The sequence below is a fragment of the Scyliorhinus torazame genome, chromosome 6 (genome assembly GCF_047496885.1).
Source record: "Scyliorhinus torazame isolate Kashiwa2021f chromosome 6, sScyTor2.1, whole genome shotgun sequence".
In the NCBI taxonomy this organism is placed as follows: Eukaryota; Metazoa; Chordata; class Chondrichthyes; order Carcharhiniformes; family Scyliorhinidae; genus Scyliorhinus; species Scyliorhinus torazame.
This window is the reverse complement of record NC_092712.1, coordinates 101,293,116-101,305,847: the sequence shown is the minus strand read 5'-3', so window position 1 is coordinate 101,305,847 and position 12,732 is coordinate 101,293,116. Positions and strand designations below refer to the sequence as shown.

The 12,732-nt window shown below is 48.4% G+C and overlaps 1 protein-coding gene and 1 long non-coding RNA gene across 5 annotated transcripts in view; one reads left to right on the top strand and one right to left on the bottom strand.

Annotated features, from left to right (window-relative positions):
* Positions 1-12,732, bottom strand: part of LOC140424916 (uncharacterized) — a 49,711-nt gene that overhangs the window by 33,430 nt on the left and 3,549 nt on the right. The window lies entirely within an intron of this gene.
* LOC140424914 (zinc transporter ZIP12-like) overlaps positions 8,856-12,732 on the top strand; it is a 149,958-nt gene continuing 146,081 nt past the window's right edge. For 2 of the 3 annotated variants that reach the window (XM_072508572.1, XM_072508570.1), the window contains exons 1-2: positions 8,856-8,998; positions 10,312-10,622. In XM_072508572.1, coding sequence (XP_072364673.1) covers positions 10,362-10,622 — 261 coding nt within the window. In that variant the 5' untranslated portion in view covers positions 8,856-8,998; positions 10,312-10,361. The remainder of the gene's footprint in view (positions 8,999-10,311; positions 10,623-12,732) is intronic. The other variant, XM_072508573.1, reaches the window with a different exon arrangement.

The window sequence follows — 12,732 nt, the reverse complement described above, 5'->3', positions numbered from 1 at the left end:
CACCCAAGCTATTCTCAAAGTGAAACTAAAAAGCAGCGCTCAGCTCCACCCATACTCTGACATCAGTGCAGTAACTTGAGCAGACAAACATTTCTTAAAGTGACATTCTCATGACACTCCTCATGACTTCCGAGCTAACCTTGTTCACAAGTACCTGTTGCTCCATCAATCCAATTTTCGCTGAAATGCTGCCGAACCCACTTCCCTTCCTGTCTCCCATGTTAGCTGATATTGTTCAGATTGCTTTCAAATCTGCTGAAGCAATCTACCCTTGACCCCTCCGTCATTGCAAACTACTGGCTCATTTATAACTTATCTTTCCTTTCCAAAGTTCTTAATGTGCCTCTCTAATCCATGACCGGTTCCCTGGAATTAATTGTTTGAATGCCTCCAATCACGGTTCCACTCTTGCCACATGATGAAATGGCCCTTATCAAAAGTAACAAATGACATCACATGTCATTTGGGGGCAGCACGGTAGCATTGTGGATAGCACAATTGCTTCACAGCTCCAGGGTCCCAGGTTCGATTCCGGCTTGGGTCACTGTCTGTGCGGAGTCTGCACATCCTCCCCGTGTGTGCGTGGGTTTCCTCCGGGTGCTCCGGTTTCCTCCCACAGTCCAAAGATGTGCAGGTTAGGTGGATTGGCCATGATAAATTGCCCTTAGTGTCCAAAATTGCCCTTAGTGTTGGGTGGGGTTACGGGAATACGGTGGAGGTGCTGACCTTGGTAGGGTGCTCTTTCCAAGAGCCGGTGCAGACTCGATGGGCAGAATGGCCTCCTTCTGCACTGTAAATTCTATGACATGTAACTGACAAAAGGTTAATTATTTTACTCCTTCTTGACTGTCTGCAAGCTTTGCCACAGGTGACCACACAACCCTCCGCCAAGCTCTCCACTGACGTCCATCTGGGTATGACTGTCCTCGACAGCTTCCAGTCTTTCCTGTGCACTTGTAATCAGAGTATTACCACAGTGGTTTCTCCACCCGCTCCTGTACCGTTATCTCAGGTATCCCTGAAGGACCTATCCTTGTCCCCACCCCGTCTGCCCTCCTATTTCTTATCTACCAGCTGGCCCTTGGTGATATCATTCAAAACCACAATGTCAGCTTTATTGACAGTGTTTTACATTTTCCTGCAGGTCGGGCAGCACGATGGCACAGTGGTTAGCATTGCTGCCTCACGTTGCCAGGGTCCCGGTTTCAATTCCGGCCTTGGATGACCGTGTGGAGTTTGCACTTTCTCCCCGTGTCTGTGTGGGTTTTCTCCGGTTTCCTCCCACAGTCCAAAGATGTGCAGGTTAGGGGAATCGGCCATGCCATGCTAAATTGCCCCTTAGTGTCCAAGGATGTGTAGATTAGATGGGAGAGGGGAGGATATGGGCCTCAATAGAGTGCTCTTTCAGAGGTAGATGTAGACTCGATGGACCAAATGGCCTCCTTCTGTGTTGTAGGAATTCTATGGGTGGAGATGAGGAAGAGCTTCCTGGGGGACTGTGCACATTAAATCAGACAGTGCAGGAGTCCAGGCCATGAGAGGAGCAGAGTAGCATAGAATTTAAAGACCACATTTAGAATTAAAATCAGGCAGTTTTCCTCAATAAACGGTATAACATCAAGATCCACTGATTTTTTTAATGTATTCTTTGAAGGATGTGGGCATTGCTGGCTAGACCAGCTATTATTGTGCATCACTAATTGTCCTTGAGAAGGTGGTTGTGAGCTGCTTCCTTGAACCGCTGCAGATGCAGGGACAGTGCTGTTAGGGAGGGAGTTACAGGATTTTGACTCATCGATGGTGAAGAAACATTGTTTTGTTCCAAGCTTGTGCAGCTTGGGTGGGAATATGCAGGTGGTAATTTCCCCATGCATCTTCTGCCCTTGTCATTCAAGGTGGTAGAGGTTATGTGTTTGCAAGGTTCTGTCGAAGGAACGTTGGTGAGTCCCTGCAGTGCATCTTGTAGATGTTCGCACAGTGGGCTAAAGAGCTGGCTTGTAATGCAGAACAATGCCAGCAGTGCAGGTTCAATTCCCGTACTGGCCTCCCCGAACAGGTGGCGGAATGTGGCAACTAGGGGCTTTTCACAGTAACTTCATTGAAGCCTACTTGTGACAATAAGTGATTATTATTATTATAATCCTGTTACTGTGCATCGGTGGTGGAGGGAATTAATGTTTGTAGTGATAGATCGGGTGCCAAATCAACCCTACTCGGGCTCCTAGATTGTGGCAAACTTCTTGAGCGCTGTTAGAGCTGCACTCGTTCAGTCAAGTGAAGAGTGTTCCATCACACTTCTGACTTGTGATTTGTAGGTGATGTAGAGGCTTTCGGGAGTCAGAAGATGAGTTACTCTCCACATAATTCAAAAACTCTGATCTGCTCTTGTAATCACCATATTTGTCTGGCTGGCCCAGTTGGGTTTTTGGTCAGTTGTAAACTCCAGGATGCTGATAGTGAGGTTGCAGCGATAGTAATGCCATCATATAAATACATAGATACATAGAAGATAGGAACAGGAGGAGGTCTTTTGACCCTTCGCGCCTGCTCCGCCATTCATCACGATCATGGCCAGTCATCTAACTCAATAGCCTAATCCTGATTTCTTCTCATAGCCTTTGATCCCATTCGTCTCAAGTGCTATATCCAGCCGCCTCTTGAATATATTCAACGTTTTAGCATCAACTACTTCCTGTGGTAATGAATTCCTCAGGCTCACCACTCTTTGGGTGAAGAAATGTCTCCTCATCTCTTTCTGAAATGGTTTACCCCGAATCCTCAGACTGTGACCCCTGGTTCTGGACACACCCTTGGGAACATCTTCCCTGCATCTACCCTGTCTAGTCCTATTAGAATTTTATAAGTCTCTATGAGATCCCCCCTCATTCTTCTGAACTCCAGCGAGAACAATCCTAACCAATCTCTCCTCATATGACAGTCCCGCCATCCCTAGAATCAGTCTGGTAAACCTTCGCTGCACTCCCTCGAGAGCAAGAACATCCTTCCTCAGAGAAGGAGACCAAAACTGCACACAATATTCTAGGTATGGCCTCACCAAGACCCTATATAATTGCAGCAACGCGTCCCTGTTTCTGTACTCGAAACCTCTCGCAATGAAAGCCAACATACCATTAGCCTTCTTTACCACCTGCTGCACCTGCATGCTTACCTTCAGCGACTGGTGCACAAGGACACCCAGGTTCCGCTGCACACTCCGCTCTCCCAATTTACAACCATTCAGGTAGTAATTTGCCTTCCTGTTTTTGCTTCCAAACTGAATAACCTCACACTTATCCAAATTACACTGCATCTGCCATTGATTTGCCCACTCGCCCAACCTGTCCGGATCTTGCTGTAGGATCCCTGCATCCTTGTCACAATTCACCCTCCCACTCAACTTGGTATAATCTGCAAACTTTGAGATGTTACATTTTGTTCCCTCATCCAAATCATTAATATACAGTATGAATACCCGGGGTCCCAGCATGGATTTCTGTGGCACCCCACTAGTTATTGCCTGCCAATTTGAGAAGGACCCATTAATTCCTACACTTTGTTTCCTCTCTGCCAACCAGTTTTCTATCCACCTCATCCACTTTCCCCAATCCCATGCACTTTAATTTTGCACAATGTTATGGGGAGATAGTTAGATACTCACACGTTGGTGGCGTCTGGAACTTGTATGGCACATATGCTACTTGCCAGTTATCCTGAGACTGAATATTGTCCAAGTATAACTCATATAGACATGGACTGCTTCAGTATTTGTGGAGTTGCGATTGGTGCTGAACATTGTGAGATTATCAGAAAACATCCACACTTCAGGGGCGGGATTCTCCGCAATCGGCGCGATGTCCGCCGACCGGCGCCAAAAGCGGCGCGAATCAGTCCGGCATTGCGCCGCCCCAAAGGTGCGGAATTCTCCGCATCTTGAGGGGCCGAGCCCTCACCTTGAGGGGCTAGGCCCGCGCCAGACTGATTTCCGTCCCGCCAGCTGGCGGGAAAGGCCTTTGGTGCCCCGCCAGCTGGCGCGGAAATGACTTTGCCGGGCGGCGCATGCGCGGGAGCGTCAGCGGCCGCTCACGGCATCCCCGCGCATGCGCAGTGGAGGGGGTCTCTTCCGCCTCCGCCATGGTGGAGACCATGGCTAAGGCGGAAGGAAAAGAGTGCCCCCACGGCACAGGCCCGCCCGCGGATCGGTGGGCCCTGATCGCGGGCCAGGCCACCATGGGGGCACCCCCCGGGGCTAGATTGCCCCCCGCCCCACCCAGGACGCCGGAGCCCACCCGCGCCGCCTTGTCCCGCCGGTAAGAGAGGTGGTTTGATTCTCGCTGGCGGGACAGGCATTCCAGCAGCGGGACTTCGGCCGGAGAATCGCCGGGGTGGGCCCACCAACCGGCGCGGCGCGATTCCCACTCCCGCCGAATATCCGGTGCCGGAGAATTCGGCAACCGGCAGGGGAGGGATTCACGCCAGCCCCCGGCGATTCTCCGACCCGGCGGGGGGTCGGAGAATTCCGCCCCAGATCTTACTTGGAGGGAAGCAGCGGGTGATGGTTGGGCCCAGGACACAACCCTGAAGAACTCCTGCAGTGATGTCCAAGGTCTGAGATGATTGACCTCTAACAATCACAGCCATCTTCCCTTGTGCAAGTGTCATGCCCCAGCATATTCTGAACTTCAAAACTATATTTTACATTTTAAAACTAAGCACAAAAAGGCTGCAAACAGATGGCTGCCGGGGACCACCTGACCTTTTTTGTGGATTGAAATACACCCGTCTCCAAAGGAAGCAAAAGAAACCGTCCAGACTGATGTTGTCTCAATGGTCAGGATTTGTCGATCCCACAGCCAAGTTCTGACGCCGGTGTCAAAAGTGGCGTGAGCGACTCCGGCGTCAACGGGCTTTCAAGCCCAGACATTCACCACTTCCTAGGGGGCTAGTACAGCGTCGGAGTGGTGTCGCTGCTCCGGCGCCTGAAAGCCTGCGCACCACGTCCGGAGTGGGTCCGCACATGCGCGTCATGGCAGGCGCGGGTCCCGTATGCGCGCTATGGCCGGCGCGCAGGTCCGCGCATGCGCGCCACGGCCGGTGCGTGTCCGCGTATGTGTGTGGGTTTCCGTCTCCGCGCCGGCCCCTGGGTAATATGGCGGAGCCCTACAGGGGCCCGATGCGGAGGAACATAGGCCCCCCCCCCCCCCAGGGAAATAGCCCGCCCGCTGAACAGTGGGCCCCGATCGCGGGCCTGGCCACTGTGGAGGCCCCTCCAGAGTTGAATCCCCCCGTCTCCCCACCAGGACGGCCCTCACAGCCAGAACTCAGAGGTCCCGCCGGATAGGACCATATGTAACCCACGCCAGCGGGCCTCGGCCAAACTCGGCGGGCACTCGGCCCGTCGAGGCACAGAAAATCAATTTACTGATGATAAAAGGTAGACTGATGAGTGTGCAATTGTCTGGGCCGGATTTGTCCTGCTTTTTCTTCGTGGACAGGACAAACCTGGACAATTTTCCACATTGCCAGATGGATACCAGTGTTTTAGCTGCATTGGAACAGTTTGGCTAATGACACCGCTAGTTCTGGAGCACGAGTCTTCAGTACTACTACTGGATTGCAGTCAGCACCCATAGCTTTTTCAATATCCAGTGCTTTCAGCTAGGTCTGTGGTAGTCACCACTGATGTATATATTGTATATAGAGGATGTTGGTGTAGGTGATTTATGGTAAGGCCCTGTACTACAGGTACGGGGGTAGTTCCCTGCCTGCTTGCTCCACCCAGTAGGCGGAGTATAAATATGTGTGCTCCCAGTACAGCAGCCATTTCGCCAGCTGCTGTAGGAGGCCACACATCTTAGTGTAATAAAGCCTCGATTGCATCCAACTCTTGTCTTTGTGTAATTGATCGTGCATCAATGTCTTGATGCCATATGGAGTGAATTGAATTGGCTGAAGTCTGGCATCTGTGATCTGGGGACCACAGAGGAGGCCGTGATGAATCATCCAATTGGTACTTCTGGCTGAAGATGTTTACAAATGCTTCGGCCTTGTCTTTTGCACTAATATGCTGCGCACCCCCATCATTGAGGATAGGAATAATTGTGGTGCCTCTTCCCTCAGTTAGTTTAATTGTCCACCGCCATTCACAACTGGATGTGGCAGGACTAAACAGCTTAGATCTGTTGGTCGTGGAATGGCTCATCACTGTCTATTATTTGCTGCTTATGCTGTTTGACATGCAAGTAGTCTTGAGTTGTAGCTTCATCAGGTTGACACCTCATTTTTCCAATATGCCTGGTGCTGCTCCTGGAATGCCATCCTGCAGTGTTCATTGAAGCAAAGTTGATTCCCCAGCTTGGTGGTGATGGTAGAGGGGTAGACATGTTGGGCCATGAGGTTGATTACAATTCTGATGCTGCTGATGGCCCATAGTGCCTCGTGGTTCCCCAGTCAGTTTTGAGTTTCTTCTACGTAGCATGGCGGTCAACATGATGGAGGGTATCCTCAATGTGAAGATGGGAGACGGGACTTTATCTCCACAAGATCACTCCTACCAGTAGAGTTATGGGCAGATACATCTGCAACAGATATATCGGTACAAATGAGGTCAAGTATGTTTTTCCCTCTTGTTGGTTTCCTCGTCACCAGCAAGCAATTATGTCCTTCAGGACTCAGTCAGCTCAGTTAATGGTGGTGCTTCCGCAAACCATTCATGGTGATGGACACTGAAGTCCCCAACTCAAGAGTTCATTCTGTGCCCTTGCCACCCTCAGTGTTTCTTCCCAGTATTGAACAAGGATGAGTACGGATTCTTCAGCTGAGGTGGTAATAATAATAATATAATAATAATCGCTTATTGTCACAAGTAGGCTTCAATGAAGTTACAGTGAAAAGCCCCTAGTCGCCACATTCCGGTGCCTGTTCGGGCAGGCCAGTACAGGCTGGTGGCGCCATGGGGGGGGGGGGGGGGTGCCATAGGTTGTATTCAGCAGAATGTTTGCTTGTCCGTGTTTGACCTGATGTCATGAAACTTCTTAGGGTCCAGAGTTAATGTTGGAGACTCCCACGCAACTCCCTCCTGACAATTTCGCACCAAGCCACTTCTGCAGGGTCTCTCCTGCAAGCTAAACAGGGCATACCGAGGGATGGTGGTGGTGTCTGGGACATTGTCTGTAAAATATGATTCTGTGAGTATGACTATGTTGGTTTGACTAGTCTGAGACAACTCTCCCAATTTTGGCTCAAGCCCCAGATGCTAGGAAGAAAGATTTTGCAGGGTCAGGGCTGGGTGTGCCACTGTCATTTCTGGTGCCTTGATTGATGCTGTTTTGATTTCTTTATGATTTTCTGTAGTAGTGATATAACGGAATGGTTTGTTTGGCTATTGCAGGGGGCACTTAAGTCAACAACCTTGCTCTGGGTCTGGAGTCACATGTAGGCCAGATCAGGTAAGGATGGCAAAATTCCTTCAATAAAGAACAATAATAATAATAGGGGCTGTTTAGCACAGGGCTAAATCACTGGCTTTGAAAGCAGACCAAAGCAGGCCAGCAGCACGGTTCAATTCCCGTAACAGCCTCCCCGAACAGGCGCCGGAATGTGGCGACTAGGGGCTTTTCACAGTAACTTCATTTGAAGTCTACTTGTGACAATAAGCGATTTTCATTTTTCATCTTTATTGTCACAAGTAGACTTACATTAATACTGCAATGAAGTTACTGTGAAAATCCCCTGGTCGCCACACTCCGACACCTGTTCGGGTACACTGAGGGAGAATTCAGAATGTCCAATTCACCTAACAAGTACATCTTTTGGGGCTTGTGGGAGAAAACCGGAGCACCCGGAGGAAACCCACGCAGTCACGGGGAGAATGGGCAGACTCCGCACAGACAGTGACCCAAGCCAGAAATCGAACCCGGAACCCTGGCGCTGTGAAGCCACAGTGCTAACCACTGTGCTACCGTGCCGCCCATTCAGTTGGGTTTTCATGACAATCAATAATGGTTTCATGGTCACCATGATTGAAGCTAGCTTTTTTGTAATCCCAGATTTATTAATTACCAGATTAATGACTGGCACATGCGGTGCTGCGTGGGGCATATATAGATCAGTAATGTGTCAATGTTTTTTACTGGGTTCAAAAGTATCACTCCTGTCCTTCCAGGCACCACAAAAATAAATTTTAAAATTGGCTATTATTTGGCTGCTTGTTGAGTGACCTCTGGTGGTTTCAAGAACAAGCAGATCATTTGCTCAACATCAATACCTCCATTTTAGCCAACATTCCGTGTACATCAAAGAATACCAATTAACATATTATTAGTAGCCTCCGGTTTGAAACGGCAAACTCTCTGGATGCCTTTCTCAGGACCCTACCCAAGATGGCCAGTATCCAAAGGGTCGACATAAATAGGGTAGTAAATGACACAGCTCCATTCTTAAGCAACCTCGGCCCTTTTTATGCCAAACAGAGGTACTTAAAATCAGTCCCTTTTTCCCCACATTGCAAATAGCATTGAGAATTAATCATGTGAAAAAATCACGGGTGTTAGCCCCCGTGCAGCTTTTCAGTGCACCACTACTATACCTGACGGTAGACCATTCTCTAACTTTGTGCCTTCACATAAAGTTGTTAGATTAGCTTTGAAGCTTTGAAACCGACAGGACCAAGAATTAATATTCAAATATTAAGATGCATGTCTGCGCCCTGTACATGCGATTAAAAGTATTCCAAAAGAGATCTGTAAAGATACTGATGAGAAAAGAACTGTCCATCAGAAGCCCATCCTTAACCACTTCTTCCTCCCCCACACCCTCCCCCCCACATATACTGAAGTACTCTCCATACAGAAATAAATCCAACATGTCTCCATGACAACCAGAACACTGAGTAGTGGCTGCTAATCTCTCAACTGTTATCCAATTCTCACTAATAAGAACGAAGGCTAAGGAGGACATTAAAGCTATTAGATTGGAAGAAATCTGTACACTCAGCTGAAAGGTAAAAAGATCTTATGATTTATAATCAATTGACCGATGGATTACTAACAATGTTAACAGTGGCGTATTTGGGTCAAAGCTTCAGGGGGCACCAGATCATTGCCTCACAAAGCCGTTTGTCTTTCTCTGTCTCTTTCTTTCCCTTCAGTCTTTTCTTCCTATATATTCAGTTTACCCTCTTTCACTCTTACATGCATTGTTTGCCTTTACTTCCATTTACTCGTACTTTCTTTCTCGAATGTGGGTTTATTGAGTTTCTCTGCTGCTTGCTTTGTTTTCCTCACGTTTCTGCAGCCCCCACACACGCTGGACATTGATGTACTACGTCTGAAATACGAACAAGCACGTTCAAAAATGAACTAAATAAGCTTCAATGATACTTCACTGTCCTTTAAAAGAAACAACAGCATTATAAACGGGAACAGGGTGTTGGTTCCTGACTTCCAATTTGGAACTGTCCTCAGCAATTTACAGAAATGGTGTGTAACTGTCCAGTGCCAGTAACAACCAGAATGGCGGGGTAGGCAAGCAAAGGAATAAAAAAGATAATGCAACAAAAAAAATATGAAGAACGGAAACAGAAAATCAGCAAAAATGTTGAGAACAAAAGGACTCCTTTGCATTGTCTCCACTCAGACGCTAGACCTAAGGTTGCACATAGGATCATGCATCAGTAAATAAATCTGAACATTTTATCAACTTCATGGAATTGTTTGCCCTCGATAGGAAAGTAAATACAGAAGCAATTTAAAAAAAACTTTGCAAAGACATCACTTGGGTTTGTTGACAATCAGACCACTTAGTGAACACTTTTGACCCAAGTAATACACGGAGATCGGAATATGATTCGATCCAATTTGCTTACTTAGCATAATAATGCAAACCAATCTAATAATGAAAGCCAATATGTCGTATTAATAAAAACAGGAAAAAAGCACCAATCTGGAGAATAAATATTAGGCCAAGAACTTCATAAAGTATGATTCACCATAATCTGGTTTAATGAAAAAAACGAAATATCACCACCGTCTTCTTGTAATTATTTCAATATTTGCAAATGATAACTTTTATGCGAGAAAATGAGATACCAGCAGATCTGAACAGTCAATGATCTCAGATTATGAGAGAACATTGTTCAAACATTTATAGATCAAAAAACACAAGTGAAGCATTTCCTATTGAGCAATAAATGGGTTAAACAATGCAAACTTGTTAAACTACAATGGATACAACTGGTGCTTGGCCTCAAACCTATTACACTTCAGTTTAGATCTTCCTTCGCTGCCTTAAAGTGAAGACTTTTCCTTTCTCTAGATTTGAGAACTGCATGAAGAGGATACGCCAGAAAGACACAAAGGAAGAATATGTTGCCCTGGAAATTACCATTTGGTGTTTGGATGATCTATACCAGTATAGTGAACACTTACATCATCAAAGGATGGGCCAAGGAGCACAACCAGACAGATGGCAATGCCTATGGGTTCCTGAGAGAATTGCTGCATAACTTGTCTCCAAACGACCAAGTGGCATTTTCTAACCACCAAACAAGCTTTCTGATTCAAAAACTGTGGGATCGAGTGCAGTGCTCAGAACGAATAGCTAGCACGAAAGAACACTGTGACAAGGTTGGTTTATATCTTCATCTTTACCAATGTTCAGAAGAACCATTAGCCACTGTAAAATGTGTAATTTGGCAGACATGTCAATCATTTAGAAGAAACAAATTGAAAAATGCCTAGTCTTGGCTGAGTGTCATCCTTTCTGCTGCTGGGTTTGTGGGGTGGAACTGTTAAGTCTGAAAGCAGCATCACGTACAGAGCACACTTTAACTCAGGACTCAATGACATAGGCCAGAATTCTCCAGCCATTGGGATTCTCTTTTCCCACTGGCAGCGCAAATCGCCCGTGGGTATCCCAGCGGCCTGGGGTGGTTTCAATGGGAAATCCCATTGACAAGCTGCAGTAGGATAGAATCCCACCACCAGCGAACAGCGCCCTCCGAGAAACATGCCGTTGGGAGACCGGAGGCTCCAGCCCATGATGCGGGAGAGCTGCGGAGTCCTGCTGCACCTCCACAGCAGCTCTGCCATTTTGAAAACGTGAATGCTAGCTCTCTCCTGACGGATTGTCCAGGAAGAGAGTACAAAGCAGCAATGGGAAAAGATAGGGAGGGAGCTATCCACTGGGATATTGTAGAGACGGGCAGGGCATTCCTGCTCCGCTGGCTCCACAAAATGCTTTTTTCATAACTTAAAAAAAAACCTCACCTCTTTTTTTGCCGTATTTGCGCCACAGGTGCTGCTGAAGAATCCAGAGTAGAGCAGGCCCCGGCTCCCAGGTTCCAAGATGGGCATAAAACAAGTGCCACGAGGTCCACTTTCTAACCTTGTAGGTTTCAGCCATATTCCAAGATTTGAACAGATCACCCAGGCTGTCACTTCAGCGCAGTATTAAGGAAGCCCTTCATTACCCAGGCTTCAAATGCCTGTTCAGGTTGATTTAAAACAATCCCAGGGTACATTTTTGAAGAAGTGCAGATGGTTCTCCTGATCCTCTGACCAACATTCTTCTCTTACCCAGAATGAGCAAAACAGATTGATTAGTCATTCACCTCATGTGCATAAAACATCTACTTCAAAAATCATTCACTGACTGTGAAGCACACTCACAAGATGTGAAACGCACCATGTGCCGGACTGAATCGGTGGTGTTTTACAACCATGGAAACGGCGTGATCCGGGAACAATTCAGGACCTGTTAATGGGCTACCATCGGTGCCACGTGGAACTAGATCAATTCCAATTAAAAATGGTGACCGATTTCCCCGGGGTCAGGTTGGCACTGGAGAGGCTGACAAGCTGCAGCCGCATATAAGCCCTCCAATTCCCACACACACTCCAGCCAACAAGATGGCAGCACAGATGCGGAGCTCAAAACCTTGCTGGAAGTCACGGAGGAGAGGCGGGGCACCCTGTTCCCTGGGGTGGGAAGCAGGCTGCCACCCGCCGCCGTACGTGGGACATGGACGCAGGTGGCAGAGATTGTGAGCGCCGTGGGCCCTACCGCCAGGACTGGCCAGCAGTGTCGCAAAAAGCTGCACAACCACCGCAGGGCCAGGCTGAGTAGCCAGCACCATGTCTCTACCACCGAGACGCATTCCACACAATCGTCAACCTCCCTCATCCCGGACGGTGATCGATCTCCCACACGCCTACCTGCATCACATTCCAATACCCATACTGCCGGCCGTGTGCCCTTGATCACAAAGGCCACCAGCTGCCCACCACCTGTGCTGCCCACATCCAACTGCCTAACATTATGCATTTTCTGTCTACCTCTCTCCCCCCTCCCCACCACAGGATAAGGTGCACAACTGCAGGGAGAGAGAGAAGACTGGAGGGGATACGCCGTTCCTGTGGCCCCTCAGCATCACCGAGCACAGGTCCAAGTTGGAGGGCCCAGGGGGAGGGCAGTCACCGAGGCGAAGGTTGGCATTGGGAACCTAGTGAGCCTCCGCTGAATTGTGGTGTCCTTATGGCATGCATGGCACAACCCCTTCACCACCCCACCTCTCCCACACCAACTCACCACCCCAGCCCCAGCACCCCACCACAACCACACCACCCAACAGCAGCACTCTACCACCCCCACACCACCCTAACACCATCACCCCACCACCGCCACACCACCTCACCTCCCCCACACCACCTCATCTCCCCCACACCACCTCACCTC